This window comes from Lycium ferocissimum, chromosome 2 (assembly GCF_029784015.1).
Source record: "Lycium ferocissimum isolate CSIRO_LF1 chromosome 2, AGI_CSIRO_Lferr_CH_V1, whole genome shotgun sequence".
Lineage (NCBI taxonomy): Eukaryota > Viridiplantae > Streptophyta > Magnoliopsida > Solanales > Solanaceae > Lycium > Lycium ferocissimum.
In genome coordinates, this window is record NC_081343.1 from 70,958,846 (window position 1) to 70,981,165 (window position 22,320).

General features: G+C 33.7%; 1 protein-coding gene across 2 annotated transcripts; it reads left to right on the forward strand.

Annotated features, from left to right (window-relative positions):
* Positions 1–374: 374 nt before the first annotated feature.
* On the forward strand, positions 375–4,513 carry LOC132047296 (lysine histidine transporter 1-like). Of its 2 annotated transcripts, XM_059438301.1 has the most exons (8): positions 378–718; positions 2,438–2,595; positions 2,708–3,097; positions 3,173–3,566; positions 3,670–3,775; positions 3,865–3,956; positions 4,043–4,111; positions 4,203–4,513. In XM_059438301.1, exons 1-8 carry the CDS (start codon positions 680–682, stop codon positions 4,299–4,301), a joined length of 1,347 nt encoding a protein of 448 aa, XP_059294284.1. In that variant the 5' UTR covers positions 378–679; the 3' UTR covers positions 4,302–4,513. The 2 variants fall into 2 exon arrangements, with proteins under 2 accessions (XP_059294285.1, XP_059294284.1); XM_059438302.1 differs by lacking the exon at positions 2,708–3,097 and having other exon boundaries at positions 375–718.
* The last annotated feature ends 17,807 nt before the right edge of the window (positions 4,514–22,320 follow it).

The window sequence follows — 22,320 nt, forward strand, 5'->3', positions numbered from 1 at the left end:
TAATCATTAGTCAAAGTATGGAAAAAAACACTAAGTGTTGCAAAAGATAAAGTTGGCCAATTTTATTTTTTTGGTAATGTTTCTATAACACAGTATTTTACTGCGTTATAGATTTTTTTTTTTTTTTTATCGTTTCTATAACGCAAGAAAATACCGCGCTAAAGCGCTTAACTGCCGTGAACTGTTTTAACGCAAGAATTACTACGCTTAAAAGATTTCTTTTATAATATTTTTTTTATTAGAGTATTTTGATTCAAAATGATTTTTTTGGGGCATTTTAGTTCCGGACTCAATTGCAGATGGACTGCCGGCAAGTTGTAGTTTGCAGTATCAAATTCATCGCCTTCGTTAATGACTTTATTTGTTCCTACAAATTCAAAGTCAAACAAAAACGTCACCTTCAAGTTCTACTTGTTTATAATACTAGGTCCTAGCTGGGGTATTTTTTTCCTTTTAAATAGTAGGAAACCAGCTATCGACTGAGAATTCATAATAATTTTCAAAGCCAAGAGCTTATGTAGTTTTGTTTATAAAAGACAGACAACTTCGATATTTTTCCAAAGTGTTCCATATTCATTTCTACTCTTAATTTTCTGTCCTCTTCGTCTCCTCAGTTTCTTCCCTTTCTGATTTCTTTGGTCGTTTAATATCTCCAAACACAGTCACAATAGTTGTAGCCATGGGAACTCAACCTCCATCGGACTACAATGACTCAAAGGTAAATCTCTCTTTCTTTTGTCCGCAGACATACTTAAATACACTGACAGTATAAAATTTAGCAATATAGTTTAACCTGTTGTAACAGATAATTCTCATAATGTTTAGGTTATAATTCTCAGTTTTAACGAAAGAAATTATCATTTAGGTTGCTTGATAGTATAAGAAGAAGAATTTTATGTTGCTAGTAAATAATAGTTAAAACTCTTTATTATGCGGATGTTAAGAATTTTCCATAATATTGGATGTGATATGCTAAATATTTGAAATGCTTGGTTGAGTTTTAGATCTTGAAATATTTAGCAGGCGTTTGGCCATGGATACCAAAAATAAATTCACTTTTTTTGGAATTTTTGAAGTTGGAGTTGAAGTTGTGTTTGACCATAGTTTTTAAAATTATAGTTTTTGGTGAAATGTAGTTGTAAAAAAGTGAAAAAAGTAAAAAAAATTTAAAAAATAAGTTTTTTGAATTTTTGGTATTTGAAGTTGTATTCGGAATATTTATGGCTAAATGCCCAAAAATAAAAAAAATGAAAATAAATTTAAAAAAAAAGTGAATAATTTTTATGGCCAAACGGCCCTAACTATCTCTCTCATTCATGTCTTCATTTATTGTTAAACAAAGAAGCTTTGGTTCACGACAAAACTGTGATGTTTGTTTGGTGGCCGGTCTAGAATCAATCTTGAACAAGTCAAACTTATGTAGATGCCTTTTGGCCACACTATTTTGGTCATAATGGCTCAAATGAAATAAATTTATATGATTATTTAGGTCAAATTTAATAATTTATATTTACTTGATGTCATTTTTATTTTTTTTTCTCAAAGATTATCTTAATTTAAAATTATACAATAGAAGTTATGGTAATTTTTACATAAGTATGACCAAATGTGGATCAAATTGGTGCGACCATCTAGCAACTCTCTTATTTCTATTCCTGTGAAAATATTTGGTGGTTTAATTTGGATCATTAAATTCAGTTTAAATAATGTGTTAAACGGTAGGCGACGTTGCATGTGTGTACATCACGTTAGATCAGTAGGGTACTTTTACAGAATTTTAATGACTTAATTGACAACCTTGAACTCACGGCAACTTGCTAGAGACTAGAGACGTGCGATAGCCAAATCATCTCGACTTTTCAGTTGACTTTCATACTATACAATCTAACTCTATTAATTTATTACTAGTGGGTCACATGGATTATGGATTTAAAAATCTTTTTAATTCAGCAGTTATACGCCAAGTTTCACGTTGCTTTGCATCTGACACATTTAATTTAAATTTTTTATACTGTCAAGTTTTAACTAATTAATTTTTCAGGTTACCAAATTACTAGCTAACTAAAGACAATTACCTATAGATCGCTTTGACTTGACAGTTCGATTTTGTTTTTGTTTGTGTACATATGTTAAACCTTCTGAAACATTCAAAATTGGGATAAAGTTTAAAAGGTTCTGTTTTATGCAAGGATTTTTTATTTTTTTTTACATGGTAGAAATCAATGAATGCATCACAAGTGTTGGAACATACATAATATATCGCTGAATCAGAGTTAATTAATGTATTATTACACTTCATTAAATCATTTTACTACGGTAAGTTGTATTGGTTTGACATATATAAGTGTTGTGAACTGTGTTTATTCTTTTCATCATTATGTTTCAAATATTAGTTCATTTCATTTTAAAATTTGGAGCTATAATCGAATGACTGCAGGTTGATACAAGAACTGCAGAAGAGAAGGCAATCGACGCGTGGCTTCCCATTACTTCTTCAAGGACTGCAAAATGGTGGTATTCAGCTTTTCACAATGTTACTGCTATGGTTGGTGCTGGTGTCCTCAGTCTTCCTTATGCCATGGCAGAGCTTGGATGGTACAATACTCATTTTTACTAACATTTGAAGTTAATTATATATACTGTAGCGCACAGAACGTAAACTCAATTAGATATTCCATTATTAAAATGAATTTGAACGTAATTTCAGGGGACCCGGTGTAACAGTGAATATAGTATCTTGGATTATCACTTTATACACACTATGGCAAATGGTTGAAATGCACGAAATGGTTCCAGGGAAACGTTTCGATAGATATCACGAGTTGGGGCAACATGCTTTTGGAGAAAAACTTGGGCTATGGATTGTTGTGCCCCAACAACTACTTGTCGAAGTTAGTGTTGACATTGTTTATATGGTGACCGGAGGAAAATCACTCCAGAAGGTCCACGAATTGGTTTGCACTCATGATAATTGCGCAAATATCAAACTTTCATACTTCATCATGATATTTGCCTCTGTCCATTTTGTGCTCTCCCATCTTCCCAACTTCAATTCGATATCTGGTGTGTCTTTGGCAGCAGCTGTTATGTCCTTAAGGTATAGAAATTTGCTTATTTGCTTACTTCTTTAAATGTCGATAATGTTACTAACTTTTTGCATGTGTATATGAAGTTATTCAACAATTGCTTGGGGCGCATCAATTAAGAAGGGTGTACAACCGGATGTGGATTATGGGTACAAGGCTCACAGCACGCCAGGAACAATTTTCGATTTTCTCAGTGGATTGGGAGAAGTGGCTTTTGCATATGCAGGTCACAATGTGGTGTTGGAAATTCAAGCTACAATCCCTTCAACACCTGACGTACCTTCGAAAATACCCATGTGGAGGGGAGTTGTTGTTGCTTACATAGTTGTGGCTCTCTGTTACTTCCCTGTTGCTTTTATTGGATACTGGATGTTTGGAAATGCAGTGCAAGACAACATTCTATTATCTTTGAACAAACCTACATGGCTCATTGTCATGGCTAATATGTTTGTCGTCGTCCACGTTATTGGGAGCTATCAGGTACCATGTTCTGAACTAAAATTGGAATTTTTTTGTTATTATAATTAGAGCGTACCATTTTACCTAACAAAATATTAATCGTTTGTATCTTATGATGTTGTAGGTCTATGCAATGCCAGTGTTTGACATGCTCGAGACCTTTCTTGTTAAGAAAGTCAGGTTCAGGCCTACGTGGTACTTGCGATTTGTTACCAGAAACCTTTATGTTGGTAAGTAACTTGCCTTCATTTAATTTGTTCTATACATGAATAAAATTTGAAGTAGAAACCTCGTAATAATGTCTTTGGTCTAATTGCAGCTTTCACAATGTTTGTTGGAATCACCTTCCCTTTCTTTGGGGGTCTTCTTGGATTCTTTGGAGGATTTGCTTTTGCCCCAACAACATATTTTGTAAGTGATATATCCAAAATAAATAAATTAATCGTTATAGACTTTCTAGTGCAGAGTGCAGAGTACTTATATTTTTGTTTCTTCAGCTGCCTTGCATCATTTGGCTGGCAATCTACAAGCCAAAGAGATTCAGTCTTTCTTGGATTGCTAATTGGGTATGGTGCAACTTAAGTGTTTTTTCATTTGTGTAATTTTGCATTTTGTATACACTTATAAATGAGAGACTAATATGTTCTTTTATGACAGATTTGCATAATTTTTGGAGTTCTATTGATGGTTTTAGGACCAATTGGTGGGTTGAGATCCATCATAGTACAAGCAAAGACCTACAAATTTTACGATTAGGCTTCTCTTTCTTGGTTAAGGAGAACTTTTTATCATCCAAGTGCGAGAAAATGGCGATGATTATGCATCTGATTTAATTTCTACAGATAGATGTTTTTGTCGCAGAGGAATTTCTGGCTAGATACTGTGTGTGTTTTGGCTTAAAACTTTATAGTATAGGTTTTCTTCGTATGTAAAGATACGATTAATTTCATAGTATTGTTCATTATCAAGACTTGAGGGCATCTTTTAGTTTCTCTGTTTCTCTTTTCTTTCTAATAAACCATCTACAATAAAAGTCTAAAGTCCTTTTAAAAGAGTTTTTGTTCATGACAAATGTAAGTAATGTAGCTTATGAATTTTTTTAGTACGTACTTCTTTTTAGTATTGTTTAATATACCACAAAAAAAGGTTGTCCTTCAAATTTTCACCAATTCAGAACCTACCATAAGTATTCGAAAGTTATAAAATTCTCTTTAACTTGAGTTAGTTTTATACCGCATCTTTCATCCCATGTCTAAGCAATTAAGCACTATACATAATTATCAAGCAGTCCCAATGCACAAATAAAACATGGGATATCAACATAAGTTTCACATTTAATAAGTTTTAAAAGCATGGATGATCATTCAGCTATTTATTTGCTTCGTCACATAAAAATTACTCCACTAAACAATTCACCAATCTATCTAAAAGTCATTCTCATCAGAAAATGTATGTATTTGGTATAAATTTTTGCACATTACTTAAGTGGCATGTCACATTCATTGGCAGGGTAAGATTTTCATCAAGGGGTTCGAAATATAAGAACTAAATGCGCAAAAATTACGGGATGATAAATAGAGAGGGCAGCGAAAAGCAAGACTAATCTTAACCGCTAAATTTTAATTCACTTTGGGCATCTCGTTTATACTTGGTATGTTGTTGTTGTTTTCAATGTTCTACTTTATTTAAAACATTTTGTTTCTTCTTCTTCTTCTTCCGAATTAGCGTCCCTTCAATCATATATTATCTTTGAGAATCGCCAAGGTTCTTAAAAATAGTTGTAAGGATTGAATTACAAATATTATAATACATATTTAGTGTACTCAACAGATAAAAAAATACTCAATAGCATCAATATCAATATGTTAAAGGGAATAATCTCAAGAGTCAAGACTTCCCTGAAATTTTGACTTATAATACATGCATCCCTCGTGGTTTCAAATATTACATGAACCTGCCCTCTTTGATATGTAAGTATAACATTAGTATTCTGTAATCGAAAATGGATAAATTTACTCTTTAGCGTCAGCTTTTATGTTTGATCTCCCTCTTTTTATGTTAACTTATTTTGCGTTTTTTTTAAATTTTTCTAGAAATACATGCAAATAAAACCTTAGGGGTTATATATAAGATTAAAACTGAGTCCGAAATTTTTTTGGACAAGCAACTGAAGAAACTAACGAAATAATATTAGTCTTAAATTTTGTTGAATGCGAGGATATAAAGGAGTATTGGTTTTCTGTGTTCTTTGCATATCTATATACTAGTTGCATGAGGCCCGGGCTTACTCGAAATATAAAAACAGTACGTAATTTTTATCAATTAATCATAATTTTTCACATATTTCTACTACATAATTAATTTAATGTAATTGAGGTTAATCATATCTTGTTGATAAGTTCTCATAATTATTAACGCTTATTCGTCATATAATTGGATAATTTCTAAATGAGGAAGTAAATTTGATAGGAAAATAAGAAAATACCGGGTGATTAGATATTCTATACACTAACATGCTAAGATATGATAATTGCAACTCGGTGAAAATTTTAAATTGAAAAATAATTTTGTCTTTTTATGAATTTGTGAGTATGTGGTTTTTATTTATAGATAGAAATAGATTTCTTTTTATATTTATTAATTTTTCACTTATTATTTTGTGTTCAAGGCTTTATGCTAGTTAAATGTGGGTTTTAACCTTAGTTTAAACGAAACTCAATAAATAGTCTAAATTCATAAAATAAATCTCGAGTTAGTTCTTTATATATACGTTATGATTAAAAAAATCAATTCTTAGTTAATCAGACAAGATTTGATGAATATGGTCTTTACTGATAACGCTACTTTCATTTTCAACATTATACAACATTGTTCGGTAATTTTTACTTTTTGTATCTGTTAGCAAATATGATCTCACTAAAGAGGTAAGGTATTGGGGGTTTAAAATAAATAGAGACAAACATATGGAGAAACATATGACGTGAGAAATGTTTAAATGTAAAGTAAGACACAACAAAAGTTTCAGCTGAAAAGGAAATTTTGGCTCTAAAGTTACCTAAATTTTACCAAAATGTTTAAGGACATCATTAAAAAAGAACTTCCTCCGATCCATATTATATGGTTTTTTAGTCTGGACACACCCTTTATGAAATCACTCACCAATAGAAAGTAAGAAATCCTTTTACTAAATTTATCCTTAATTAAATACCACAAATTTAATATAATTTCTTGGTTATATATAAATTCACTTATCTAAATAAGCATAAATTTGAAAAAATTAAATAAATATAAAATAGCAATATATTTAAAACTAAATATAGAAGTTAAAACAACCATATAATACGGTTGAAGGAATAACCTAATAAGCAGTAAGAAGAGATTGTTAAAAAGTTGTCAGAATGGATTGTTAAAAAGTTGTCAGCATGGGTTGTGGTGGGTTGATTGGGATTTTTACTACTTTAATGAAAAAGTCCACAACCGACCAATGATAGAAGCGAGCCCATTAAATGAATAATAAAAAAAAAAATATTGGGAGCGTCACCCCATGTAAATCGGCAGATTTCAGAGGCTGTGAGGACGATGATCCGAATATATAGTAATCAGAATCCAATACGAATACGGTACACCAAAATAAAAAACCCAAAAAAAGGGTTCTTGAAAAAGTTGCACAACCGACCAAGTTGCAGAACCGACCAATGATAGAAGTGCATGAGTGGCCTTCATTAAATGAATAATAGCAAAAATGAAAAAATGAAAACATGGCATAAAAAGTCAATTGGTGAGCAGCCACGTGCAAGCACCATATCAGATTTCAGAGGCTGTGAGGACAACAAATTTTAAGTATCCTCACTTATATATAGTTATTATTAAGTTTGTGCAATTTTTTGTATTCTATAAATGAAAGTATTTTATACATTTTTTGTAGTTTTATGTTTTGCTAAATGAAAGCATATACAGACTAAACATACTTTGTTTTGACAACTCATTATAACTAGCTTCCACACTATCAAACACGTATCGAGCAGGAATCGGTCACCCCAATTTCGAATGTATACGGACTAATGCACTTTGGACAAACACATTAAATGGTAACTCTTGCTTAACCCAATAACAATGAAGTGGCTTTCCTATTAGGGTCAACCTTAGTATTCCAAGGCCAATTTGCAGGATTGGCCTTCGCTTTTTCCCATGAGTTTGGAGATGGGTTTTAATTTTTGTCCCTTAAAATGATGGTCTTTAACTTTTATTCTTAAGGGGCGGACGAAGACCATGCTTTATATAGTTTTTCTTTTTTTTAATCATATTGCTCGGGGTGTTAGGCGAAGGAAGACATATATATATATATATCGCACCACTTGAAGGACAAAAAAAAAAAAAAAATTTATTTTGGAATAGCAAGTAAAAAGTCACTTTTTTTTTTTGATATTGTTTGTTTTTAATTGGGATTCACTTTTTTTAGACATTGAGATGCAATTCGCGAAATGGGGACTTTATTTTTTTTTTTTTTTTTTTTTTTTTTTTTTTTAATAAACGGGACGAAGCATGGGTTGAGACTTTAATTTTTGTCTTTTTGTATTCATAAATGAAAGTATTTTTGCATTTTTTTGTTTTTATGTTTCGATATACAGACTAAACATACTTTGTTTTGACAACTAAAAATAAAAATTCACAAGGTCACCCCAATTTCGAATGTATACGGACTAATGCACTTTGACAAACACATTACATGGTAGATTTGCTTAACCCAATAACAATGAAGTGGCTTTCCTATTAGGGTCAACCTTAGTATTCCAAGGCCAATTTGCAGGATTGGCCTTCGCTGGAGGCTTTTAATTTTTGTCCCTTAAAATGATGGTCTTTAACTTTTATTCTTCAGGCAGAATTTGCATGGGTTTGAATCCACAACCTCGGGGTGTTAGGCGAAGGACAAAAATTAAAGATCACCAATTTGAAGGATAAAAAAAATAAAATAAAAAGATTTTGGAATAGCAAGTAAAACACTTGAAATTGAGTTTGCGGGCAAACTCTACTGCCGATCGAGCGAGTTTGAGTCAACCTATCTTGTAGAATTTTGCCTTCGAACCTCCGCCGCTCAAGAATAAAATAAAAACTCACAAGGTAGAGTTTGCGAGATTTGCACGCAAAAACTCACCTCGAGATTTGCTTGCAAAACTTGGCCTCATGCATAGTTTTGCTACCTGTGAGTAGAGTTGAAACTTACATGTGAAGAGAGTTTGCAAAACTCGCCGTAGCAGTGCAAAACTCTACCTGGCAGTTTTTCCTTATACCCCGAATGCAACTCTACCCGCAAACCTGCAGTCGCAAACTCTTGCAAAACCGCCTTGCAAATTCAAACCTCTGCCTTGCGAAATTCCTTCTTTTTCTTTTCTACTGAGTTGGGGTTCGAACCCAAAACCTTGATGTATTAAGCGAAGGACAAAAAAATTAAAGACCACCCATTTGAGGAGTAAAAATTAAAGACCAGTGCTTTTGAAGGGTTATCCGCACAAAAACAAAAAATGAATCGACAATTAACTCTCTGTCCAAATGCCTCAGCAGCTTCAAACAAAAGGCCATAAGGTAAGCCCATTTATCAATATGGTCCAAGAAATCCAGTGTTTGTGCTCTGTAGAGAAAAGTCATAAGTTATAGGGTGTGTTTGGTATGACTAAAAATGTTTTTCCGGAATTATTTTCCCATTTTCTCTTGTTTGGTTGAATTTTTGATCGAAATAAGCCATTATTTAAACCAATTCACCAAAACAATATGTTTTTTTAAACAAAAAAAAAAAATCTACAGAACTAGAATAAATGTATTCCTCAGTAACATCTTAGGCATTATTTTATTCAAAAAATCCAATAGGCAAAAAAGTTAGTGGTTGACGGCATTAAAGGATAATTCGAACTTGTGAGTAACGTTTTGCCCTTAACACATAACTGAGAGTAACGACTCTAGGAATCCAAGCATTGATTGATTTTAAAGTCGTAACTCAGAGTTATGAATCCAAGCTAAAATGTAATTGACAATAACGTTTCTACATTGATCCAGTGAGCTGAGTTTAATATTTTGGTTTTAAGAGAATGAGATAGATCGCTGTTATTATAACTATTTTAATTGCAAACCAATTAGTTAAATGAGTTGTGCATTCGATGACGAGTTCTTAATGCGTAAATTTTTCATCATGGCTCCGCCTATGTTTAGAACATATTATGTAAATGGTGTTTGAGAGTAAATTTTATACAATTTAGAAAAAAATTTAGAGTGAATTTGTTCTTAACTATAGATATTTAAGATTTTTGTCCAATCGGGTTATAGATGTAAACAAAAAACTCAGATTTTTGCATAAGAATTTTTATTGGTTTTATAAGTATGATATTTCGTTTATATAAGTCACATAAAACATGTACACCAGCCGTACATATTTTATCGTTGAATTGTAATTCACTTAAAATGATGATGACAATTGATATGTCATGTATAAGTCATAGCACATCTAATTTGTACTTATGAATATTATAATGTGGGTCCTTTTAAGATTCACTCCGATTCAAGTTATGTATTTTATTTTGGTGTAAAAATTCACTTTTTATATTTAATACTATGTTTTTTTATTTCGACATATGACATAATAGGTTTAAAATTATATATGAAATATTAGAATATATTTATTAAAACCACAAATTTTTTTTTTCTTAAAAATTCGTATCTAATTAATTTAATATAGATAAAATGAAATATGGCGTATATATCTTCTTCCTTTTTTTTTTTTTTTTTTTTTGTAACTTTTAGCCTGCATTGTCATAAGTTCACTGGATGACAGTGATCTATCTCATTCTTTTGTAACCAAAATATTAAACTTGGCTCACTATAGAAATGTTATTCTCAGTTACGTTTTAGCCTGCGTTTGTAACTCTGAGTTACGACTTTAAAATCAATCAATGTCAGATTTCGTACAAAAGTTGCCTGTACCTGGATTCTTAAAGTTGTTACTCTCAGTTACGTATTAAGCGTAAAACTATATGCACAAGTACGAATTATCCTTTAACGTCGTTAACTACTAGCTTTTTTGCCCATTGGAGTTTTTGAATAAAATATTGCCTAATATATTGCTGCGGAATACGCTTATTCTAGTTCTGTAAATTTTCAAAAAAATAAACATATTATTTTGGTGAATTGATTTAACAATGACTTACTTCGGCCAAAACTTATGTTTGGTTGCACTAAGATCTTGGACAATGTTTTCATCAATATAGGAGAAATTGTTTTCCATAAATATTTGAGGGAAAACATTTTCTGGATTAATGAAATTGCACCAACGCATCCCAACCCACTCACGTAGTTGGGATCTAATAGCTCAGTTGGTTGGTTACCTGAATGTTCACCTTGTTGGTGAGGGCTCGAATCCCCATGTTGTAATCCTCTTCCCCTACCCCCTGTGTAATGAAAAAAAAATTAAAAAATAAACCACCCACGTATGCCCCCCCCCCCCCCCCCAACACCCACAAGCCTAACCTTACCATCACACCCACAAACCCAACCCCACCACCCACCTCTCATAGCCCACCCCAAGTCATCCACCCTCACAACTACCCCACCCCACCCCAAGCCACTTAGCCCCACAACCCCACCTTCCACCACCCACCCCCACAACCCCACCTTCCACCACCCACCCCCACATCCCACATTCCGCCATTCACCCCATCTCAACCCCACCCCACCCACCCCTCCCCCTCTCCGAATCAACACTAAGGCATTAAATCGCTTCACTCTTCAAATCCAGGTGATGACGTGTTTGAGTTTTTTCGTACTCAAGATGTTGAAGTCATTTATTCCAAAACAAAGGTTTTCCACATAAGGAATGTGTTTTCAACCGATTGAGTCGAACTACATACGACCTGATTCCCGATATAGGGGATATGTAGGCGAACTCGATACTAGAGCCCGGTTGTATTCCAACTCCCCCAATCATGTTCCAGACTCACAAGTCGCTCAATAATTCGACATAGGGCCATTTTTTAAAATTTTAATCGCGCGTATATCAAGCGTATTCCGAACTACAAGTGGCATATATTCTCATGTAACCTGAGATACGTAGGAAACTTAAAATCAGAGTCCGACCATAATTCCGTGAAACACGTGCCATCTCGGCCGAAATTGTGTTTGTCAATTTTCTTTAACCAGGCCTTCTTTCATCCTTTCGTCGTCATCATCATCTGCGACCTTGAGCCACGCGCCTTGTCTATCAGTCCACGTCTCAGCCCATCCCCCTCTTCTCTCAACGGGCTTTTTTTTAAAAATTCAACGTCATTTCATTTCGTGTATAAATAGATGGCCTTGGTGCTATTAGAAATCAGCTCTGGAGGTTTCAAAATTCTTGAAATGTTCAAGGTCAAAAAGGAATTTCTTGCTCTAAAAATGTCCAACTATCAGCTTTTATTTTGCTCTCAAAATCTCTTTTCCAGCCCTCATTTTCATCTTCTTTTTTGTGCTTTGCTCGAGCACTAAAACTCATTGGTGAAATCGTGAAAGAATCCGCAAATTCTCGCCTCAGTTCGCTGCCCCAAAGCAGGTGCGTCCTTTCTCCCATTTCCTTTTCTGTGTTGCTTTCAAGTTTAACCGAATGTGTATGAACACGAGTTGTGCTTACTTTTTTGGCTATAAAATTGAGTTATTTGTTTGAATTCAGTAGAATATGTGTTTACCTTCTGCTATGCCTTCGTTTCTCATTAAAGCAGTCGCTTCGACTAAGGTTTGAGTTGAGCACATAGACTATTATTCTGATTTCGAACTAATTAAGAATAAGAAACTTAGTAAGTAGATCATGAGGTATGTGCCTCCTTTTCATCTTGTGCTTTGTTAGGATGGTCTATTGTTCATAAAGTAGCTTGTGTGAACAACTCTTAACAGCTAGTATTGAAAAAGCTTACAAGCTGTTTAAGTTTAGTCGAATATCTTTGTATATTATGTAAATTTGAATTCTAATTGGCCATAATATTTGAATAATGGATGTTATTTATTTTCCCAGCAAAATGAGGTAAATTTTCCAATGAATTTGCACTCGTATTATGTCAGAACATGCTCTTTGGAATAGTTATTTTAAAATGTGTATTTTTCTCTTGATTGGAATATGTTCAACTGTTTTAAAAATAAAAAGAGATTCAATTACTGCATCTGGTAAATACTTTATGTACTTGAGTGCATCCCCTTTTTAGTTAAGCACTATGTCTTAAAATTTGGTAGTCCATTGCCTATGTTGTTTCCTTGTAGTTCACTGATGGTAACAATTAGAGAGTGAGATCATAATCCTTTAAAGAATGTAATCTTATTTCCCCTCTTTACTTGCAAAACAAATTTCTCAAAAGATTAATCCAACTTGCATATAACTGGTAATTCTGTCCAAAGCTCTTTTTCGTGTCTAAAATCAATACTGCTTTATCTCAACTCTAATTTATGTTTTTTTTCTTTTTTCTTTTAAGAACTAAGCTTCTTTTGTTATTTTTAAATAAGTGTTCATTCCAAAAACATATTAAGCGAAAGCATACTTTTCCATAGGGCTGTGCATATTAACAGTTAAACCAATAACCCGAATTGATTATTGGGTTATTGGGTTAATGGGTTGAGTTATGGATTACTGGTTTGGGTATCGGGTAGCGCCCTATGGTTATTGACTTATTGGGTCGGGTCACAGTTTGGTCATTTTTGTTAACGGGTGAACCGATAACCCGATAGCCATTTATTTAATTACAATTCTACTCTTTCATATATAAAGTTACTTGACTAGATTTAGGGTTACTTGATTTCCACTTCATAAACAATCTCTCAAGTCTCAAGCGGCGATCTCACTTGACTAGTAAACATTGCTTGTGAGAAAAAAAGGGCATTAAATTAGCAAACAAATTTTATGTTTTGCATTTCATCACGTTCTGGTTCTGCTTGAGTGCTTTTCTTGCTTCTTCTTTGACAACTGCAAACAGGTACAACTAACTTATAAAGTTTATTTTAAAAAATTAGCTTTAACATTAAAGCTTCCAAGTTTTCATGGTCTTATATGCCTTTACCTTGGAAAGAGAAGAAGTGGGTCTCTTTTACATCTTCTACATTGTTTTCAATTCTCACTCTTGTTTCTGTGTTTTTGTATTTCTCTCTCATTTAAAACCGGGCATGGGTTCTTTGTTCTTGAAAACTTTTTGTGTGAAACATAATCCTAATTGTTAACAGATAACCGAACCGATAACAACCAACAACCGATTAACCAATATCTTAACGGTTCTTCAACGGTTTAACATGTCTACAAATCGATAACCAATAAATTGAACCGATAACTTTGAAACCCGAACCTAACCGACTGATATGCAGCCCTACTTTTCCATAGTCGATCATACTTGCGTTTGAATTGGTTAACTAATTCTCTTACTTAAACCGGTCCATATCCTTGCTTATTTAGTTTTTTGAGTGATTAACAGAGTACTGAGTCCAACTTGGCCATTTCTTTGCTTTGATTGTGAATTGTAAGTTAATGTCTCTTCAAAACTAACCTTTATTTTTAGTTTTCCGTGTGATTAAAAGAGTAATGAGTAATTTTAGTTTTCTTCATTTTTCTCGGTACCAAACGAACCCTTATGATAAAAGAAGGGTATCACCCTTCAAAACCCTAGCACCGCCCCTTACCCCTTTCTCTCTCTACGCGTCATCACTGCCAAGAATGGCAAAATTTCAGGCGGCAACAGCGTTGGCACAGTCCTGCTCGTCTACTTTGGTAAGAGCATTAATTGCTCTTACCCCTTTTCCATCGTTTCTTCACCAAACACCACCCTAACACAATATGTTTCTTGCTTTTCCTTTTATTTTCACTGCATTACGGGTCAACAAGATGGGATTTGTCTCAATATGATTTCAAACCCTCGAATCTCATTGGTTCATCCAAGACTATGAGGATCCGTTGGGGTTTGATCAAATCTAACCCTCTATATGTTTATGTGCTAATTCTCAGAATTTTGCCAAAGTCCCACATCAGATTCATCTAGGGTTTAAGACTTTTTGGGGTACTATATAAAGAACCCCGATATGCATTTGAAACACACCGAATATCTCATACATATTCAAAAACACTCTAATTAGCTAGGGTTTAGCAGTTTTTTGCTGAAATCTTTACTTACTAGAGTAAGTTTAAGTTTTAAATATTCTTCTTTGTGTTTGTGTTTGTGTGTGTGTGGTTGAGCTGAGGTTGAGGAGTAAAGGGTCTCCAAAGGTCCAATCTTGACATTAGGCTGCACTCAAAAAAGGTAATTTATTTTCCTTTAGTTATTTTTAATAATTGTTTGAGTGTTTTAAACTGTTTATGTGATTTGTTTGGTTAGTTATAGTTTGTCACACCCCTTTTTCCGCCCCGCGCGCGATAAGCGCAAAGTTTTTATTATTAAAGGGTTTTTCTAATGGAAGTGACGTTTTGAAAAGAGATAATTTATTTATTCAGAAATGCCGCCACTTAATCGAAGTTTTTGGTGTTCCAAGTCACCTTATGAATCCTTAATCAAAAGGAAATGACTCTTTTATTATGGTCCGCGAAAACAAGACGATAAGGAATTCTCGTCGATAAGGTGTTAGGCATTCCCCGAGTCCCGTGATTCTAGCATGGTTGCTTTATCGACTTATACTTATACAAGCCTTGATTTGCTCGTACTTTTATTGTTGAACTTTATTAGTCTTAACCCGGATGCGTAACCGCATTCCGGACCTTTTAAGCATCTCAAAATAAGATGCGTAACCGCATTCTTAATCGAAATAAGATTAATTATTAAAACGTGTTTGGCCAAGGTGTGTAACCGCATCCTTGAGTTGTTTAAAGCGTCTCGAAATAAGATGCGTAACCGCATTCTTAATCGAAACAAAACATCTTGAAACGTGCTTGAAGCTCATCTAGCGTTAAAAGCAATTATTTGTCTCTAAAATCCGAGACTTAATATTATTATTTGGTTATATTGTCACTCCTTTAACAACGGGTTTTGAAACGTGTTCGCAACACATCTCGCTCCCTTACAATTGATTTTTTCACTCTTTTCTTTTATACTTGACAACGAGATTTAAAATAATTCACACCCATCTCGCTCATCTCACAATTAATTAATTCATTAGACCTTTAATATTGATCTAGGCCAAAGATAGTTTAAGGAACAAACCGCATGGAGCATCTCGAACAGACAAAACTTATACAATAAGAATAAAATAGGCTTGGTGAATGTGTATCCAGGAAAATGGTAAAATAATTTAGGAAGCTAAAGCACAAAGAGCTTTCCACGTCAAACTCTAGGCTCATAACATCCACAGTGAAATTCTCATGGTCAGCATACTTAATGCAACAATTTTTTTTACAAGTGGGACTTTGAAATAAACAAATAGACCAAACACGGTATAAAACAAGACAAGGATATTCTATAGCAAGATAATGGGCAATTCATTCCCACATGGTTAAACGCAACAATAATGGATCAACCACAGAGAATATTAACATGATAAGACATCAAATATAAAACGAAAGATGAACTGCAATTTAAAGAATGGATTTTTAACATTAAACACAAGCTAAGCACGTAGACAGAGATATACACCAGCCATGGAAATAACTAAAAAAGGGTGACTAAAAATTGCGTAGAAAGGTGAGAAAAGACCTCAATGGAGTATAACTTTCTGCACTATATTAATAAAGATCTCTCGAGCATCGGATTACAGAGGAAAACAAAAGCACGTCGACCGAACTTGAAAATAGGACTGTTCACCGGAGCTTGACGAACTTCACTAAACCCGAAACTGGTGGTTTCTCGGACTGTTTTGGGTGGGTGTCAATGGTGTTTAAAAGGTTGTTTTCCATGAGTTTTATGGAGGTTAAAAATGAAAAGTTTATGGGGTACTTCATGATGGTTTCACGGGATTTGGGTAGTGGTTACATACTTAGTTTTAGTGGCTGTTTTGGGTGTTGGGTTCTACGTATATGTGTGTGTTTGATCTGTATATGAATTGGGGAGCAAGAAAATGGGTAAAGCCTATTGTGTACGTGATGATTGCGGCTGATTATGATGATGTCAGCTCTATATTAGGTTTTTATCTTTAGCTATTTATTGTGTGTCTAGGTGTAGGGTTTTGAGCGTGCTTATTCTTTTCTTTTTTCCCAAAATGCCCATGTGTAAAAAGTATCTTGGGAAGGAAGAATGGAATATTCCTTCCCCAAAATGGATTGTGTTTTTTGGATGGAAAGTGGAATTTTTCCAAGCGGCAATGCACTATTGGTTCTATTTTTGATTTAATTGATAAAAATACTACTCCTAATTTAAAAAACAAGATTAAAAATAATCAGTTACTCGATACTCTTTTATTACAATTTTTAACTTGGAAATTAACTAAAAATAGATAAAAAATGTATTTTTTGGAAATTTTTCTTTCTTTTGTCACAAATGAAAACAAAATATTATTATATTCTAAAATGAGACTCTTTTTTTGCGGTTTTCAAACTCTCTAATAAAAACCTATTAAAAAAGAAATAAAAGTTAAAAATGTCCAAGATTAGACTAAAAAAGAAAATTAATTAATAAGACAGTGAAAACGTCCCAGGAGGGTGAAAAACCACGTGTCTACATAGTTTTGTTCCTGTTTGTAGTTGTTTTAGTTATATTATGCATGCTTAATCTTATATTAATCTTGTTTTAGTTTAGTTCTGTATTTGTTTTAGCTTTGTTGGAAGTTTAGATTAATCTTGTGCTTTAGGTCTACATTTATTCACTTATATGTCAGTAGATTAGTCACAGGCTTAGATCAGATTAGATAATCTGTTAATCATATTTATGTACATTAGCTTCTTCTATGATTAGTTAGCCTGAATTAGTTTATGTAGGTTCTGTTTTGGTTAGTCATATGTCTATGGTTGCTTAAGTGTGGTTTGTATGCTCAATGATGATTAAGCACACATACCTTAGGTCTGTAGCTTGCTTAGCTATATCACACATGTTCCTTTTGGCTAAGTTATGTATCAACTAGTTTGTAGTTTACTTAATCATGACTTTGAATGCTAATCACATATCAGTTTAGGTCTGTTATGTTCCACATGTCAGTTTATTTGAGATCTTGTTGTCATTAAAGTTCAGTACAATTACGTATGCCTGTTTGAATGCCTTATAGTTAAGATTATTGATGGATGTATCAGTTTTGTTTCGTCATGTATGTTGTTTCAGTTTGAAGTCTCTTTCTAGTAGCTAAGTATAAGCATGTTTGCATTTATGTGTTGTTTTGGTTGAGGATTGGCTGTTGATATCAGTTTGACATAAGCCTTATCACCCATTTAAGTCATGGCAACTTGGCATAACTATGACACATGAGTATACTGTTCAAAGAAATGAGTTTGGCATGATTAAGATTAGGCATATGAGTTTGTCTTCTGTTTCCACCTACTTGCAGCTGAACTGTTGGCCTTGTCTGCATTACTTGAACCCTTTAGGCATGAGTTCACATTCAAATATGACTTGTTGATTAAAATAGCATGATTAATGACTTTAAGTGACAATGTTTATCCATGCTGGCCCAATATGATTTCGCTAATGTCCTTGTTTGGCTTATGAGTTGACTTTGACAAATGTTGGCATTAATCAGAACTTACCTGTTCCACTTAGCTAAACTAAGTTCAAATGGTTTCCTAACAAGTCCAAATACGATTAAGAAGGTTTGAACTTAGTTGTAATCACCTAAAAGTATGTAGTAACTTCAAATAGACACATCTTTTGCTCTGTCATGTTATAACCAGTTTAAGTTAAGGTTCATTCAATAATTGTGTTAGTCTAATATATGATAAACACCTACTTGCAATATACATGTATATGTTTGAGGTAGGTCATTTGACCTGGATTGAGTTTATTGTTTACATGTCTTAAATTCTACACATTGCCCATTAGTTTTAAATCAAATGCTTGACTCCAATGCAACATTATATGAATATTTGCATGTTTAACTTGTGTGTTCAATACATGTCATCAGCCTGTGATATTGCATGAATGAAGGTCTGAAAGTGGCATTCTAGGGTGATTTGTCTAAGATTAAATGTCCAGTTGTGTGTAATTGCCACCCCCCCCCCCCCCCCCCTCCTTTTCTCTGCATTTGAGCGTGACTTTTTTTCTTTGAATATTGGTATGTGCCTCAGTTGCACTACATGAACTTGCAGTGTATCATTCCTTGGGTTTTGGACTTTAACTTATTCAAAGTGTCAATTCTGATTGAGCTTTGTTTTCCCTAATTGTTAGATGTGTTGGGTTGTACCTTGACATGTTTGAGTTAGTCTATGTTTGGGCCTTCTTCCTTTGCTGTTTCCTCAGAATTGGGCTTGCTTGATTCCAAATTCTTTTCTTTGTGTTTATAACTTGGGCTGGACACTTTCTTTTGCATATATTAACTGCCTGAGTATATTAATACACATGTTTGTTTGTATAATTAGCATATGTGCATACTTAGTCTATGTTGAATAAATAGTTAGGTTCTAGATACCGTCTAACCTTGAATTTCCTTTTCCCCTCTTTGTGTTGCATGTGAAAATAACATGAGCCATTTCCTGCCATTCGAAACCTGTTGGGCCTGAGGCCCAACTCTGATTTCTTGATCGAGTCCGAAATTGAAGAAATCATTGAAGGCTCAACCATGGGTGAAAATGGTCAACTGGGGGCTTAGGTAGGCCCACCAGCCTATCCCTTTCTCTTTTTTTTTTAGCTACATATTATAAAAAGCAAAACATGATGACATCACCTCATTCCTCGATTTTCCGCTAGATCCCTCAAACAAACGCTGACCATTCTCGCCTTCAACATAAGATAAACTGGTATATTTGAACACCCTCAGATCACTGGCACACGCGTGCAAGACAGCCCCGCTTTAAATGAGAGCGTGAGAGACCAATTTTTTTTAAAATTTTTTTAATCATTAAAAATTAATTTTTAACAAAAAACTCTATTTTAAAAGCTATTTAAATAATTAAAAAATTGAAAACCCAACCCACTATAATATTATTTGTTATTATCGGCTGCTGCACATCTGCCGTTTCATCCACCGTCGTCACTTCAAAATCTATTTAAACAAATCACAAAAAATGACACTATTTTTTAATTATTTAAATAGATTTTGGTGCCGGGCGGCGGTGGGAGCGGCCGAGGCGCAAGGGGCAAGTTGAACGCGGGCTGGCTACTCCGAGCAGACGGGTTGGGTTTAAGATTTTTTAAAATTATTTAAACAAACATTTTTAAAATTAATTTTTTTTTTTGTTGACATGGCTTATTTTTATTGGTCTATTTTTCCATGTCACGCTAGTGTCAGTCAATTACGACGCATGTGTCAAGCTAGCACGAGTGCTTCAAATGGCATAGCATATCTTATGTTCGAGGTTCGATGGTCAACGTTTCGCAGGGTCTAAATGGAAAATCAAGACAAATTCAGGGGTTCATCTGTGATTTTGGCCTATTATAAACAACAATTATACATATTGAAACCATTATGTATGGTAGAACTTTGGAAACACACCTAATTACTAGGAAGTCGCTTTAAATGATTTTCCAAACTCGGCTAAATTCTAAGTATAAGCATGAAAATGGGTAAATTAATTTTGTGACAAGTCTTTTCAAGTGCAAAACTGAATCAATAATATGGGTTAGTTAAATGGTTTTTGGGGCAAAAGCAAATCATATTTTTTGGGCCTTATGCCCCTTTGTGGAATTTGGAAACGAAACGGGCTAGTGTAAGGACAGTTTTTGGGCCTTAAGCCTACTACAGAACGCTTTAAATCAAAGTTAGATAACTGTTTTTTGCCACCTTTTGGGCCTTTACGAGAGTTGGACTGAGAAAACTAAAATGGGCAATTCTGCTTCTTTTGGGGTGGTCTTTAAATTTTGCCCCTTATATTTGTGCCTTAAATTTTACGCTCTTATATTCGCGTCTTTAAGCTTTTTTCTTGATGCCTAAGGTTCGGGTTCGAATCAACTGTTTCAAAAGATAAAACCAAAAAATAATTTGGCAAGACAGGTTAGAGTGTATGCCGGATCCCGCATACAATCCTTAAAGAAAACTAAAGTTATGCCCCTCTCGGAGGGCATAACTTTTCCAAGATGCATGCACTTTTCCTTAAGGAACTATGTTTTATGGGGTAAACTTTTAATTAAGGTATAACTAAAAGTATATCCCATGAGGCATATTTAAAAGTATGCCTCATAAGACGGAATTTTCCTTTACGCATAATTAAAAAATAAAAATATATATCAAATGAGTCTCCCTCCTGATAACTTTAGTTTTTCCCAAGGCATACACCCCCCCCCCCCCAAATTTTGCATTGCGATTTTTTTTTAATGCTTGAGCTGGTTGTAACCCCAAACCTGCGATCCAAGCGAAGGACAAAACTTAAAGACAACAAATATGAGGGGCAAAATTTAAAACCCACCCCAAAAGAAGGGCAATCCACGCAAAAAAATGAACTAAAATTACTCGTATTACATGAACGAACGGTCTAAAGTGTTTATTTTCAGAATGACCGATTTGGTGTGATCAAGCCGTTGCCTTATTTTTTTTTTCTCGTTTTGTCTTTGCATAAACTTAATAATTCTATTTTTTTTTGTTTTAACCTTCCCTTTATAGTAGGTTTTAGCTCGCACCCTACTTTTTTTGTAGTTTTATCTTTTAGAGTGTTGATATGTGACATTCTATAACGAGGAGAAACGATACAATCTATTTAGATGTTGCATTCATCAAAACAGTACAGTACGATACAATACAACACAATATAATATGAAGGTACGATACATTATGAAACAATACTTAACAATTATCCAAATAGTGTGTTAATCTACATCATGCCCATTGTGGATGCGTCATGGTACGCAACAACTATTAGAGAAATAGAAAAACAAAACAAAGGAACATTTACGAGTAATTGCAAAGTCAAAACATACGATGATCATTTTTTCCTTTAAATCAAATGAAATTAAAGCGAGATGTTGGAAAAGCAATTTAAAAAAAAAAAGAAAAAAAAAGGGGGGAATCCAATATGGATAAGAGAATAACATAAGTAGCACTGTAATTTCAAGTAGATTCTAATATTGGTAAATAGAATCACATATTACCACAGCCATTTCAGTCTTATGGTATACAATTAGTATCTTCCTAATTTGGAATAGCAATTACTCCATGGTATAATAAGATCATGATCAATAGACAATTGGAAATGAGTGTACCTCACCAAAAAACAAATTGTTGCATTGTATGATATTAATTACCTTTTTATCCGTTTCTCTAATAAATAATTTTCCATTGATATAAAAGATAAAAAGGGCAAACTTATAAAGATTTATGACCAAAGAATCGAAAAAAGAGAGACATATTAGGAAAACTTTATCGGTAATATTTTCTTTAACACATTTTCCATAACGGTAGACCTAAGCAATATATAAAAAGAGTTATTCTCTGGGTAATTCTACTTGTGTATTATTTACTGCCTGAATCCTGATTTTTCTTTTTCTAGAGGAAACGACTTTCATGCTCTCATCACACAACATTATGGTATTCTTTTACTTACTTTCTGATTATTTTATATTGCTAAAATGTAACATGGTGAAAGTATGTATATCTCAAATAATTCATTAAGTTCAATCAAAAGTTTCCCCCATTTGTTTTAAAACAAATCGTAAAGTCGGGTTTATTTTTCCCCCTTGTTGAGTTCGCCGGGCGAAAAATTTAATTTTACTCTAATGTTTCGTTTTCCAAACCT

What these genes read in the sequence shown, in the direction of transcription:
- LOC132047296 (XM_059438301.1), top strand. Translation starts at nt 680, where the DNA reads ATGGGAACTCAACCTCCATCGGACTACAATGACTCAAAG. An exon ending in ACGTTATTGGGAGCTATCAG is followed by an intron (nt 3,567 to 3,669) that starts GTACCATGTTCT and finishes ATGATGTTGTAG; the next exon opens with GTCTATGCAATGCCAGTGTT. An exon ending in TTGCCCCAACAACATATTTT is followed by an intron (nt 3,957 to 4,042) that starts GTAAGTGATATA and finishes TTGTTTCTTCAG; the next exon opens with CTGCCTTGCATCATTTGGCT.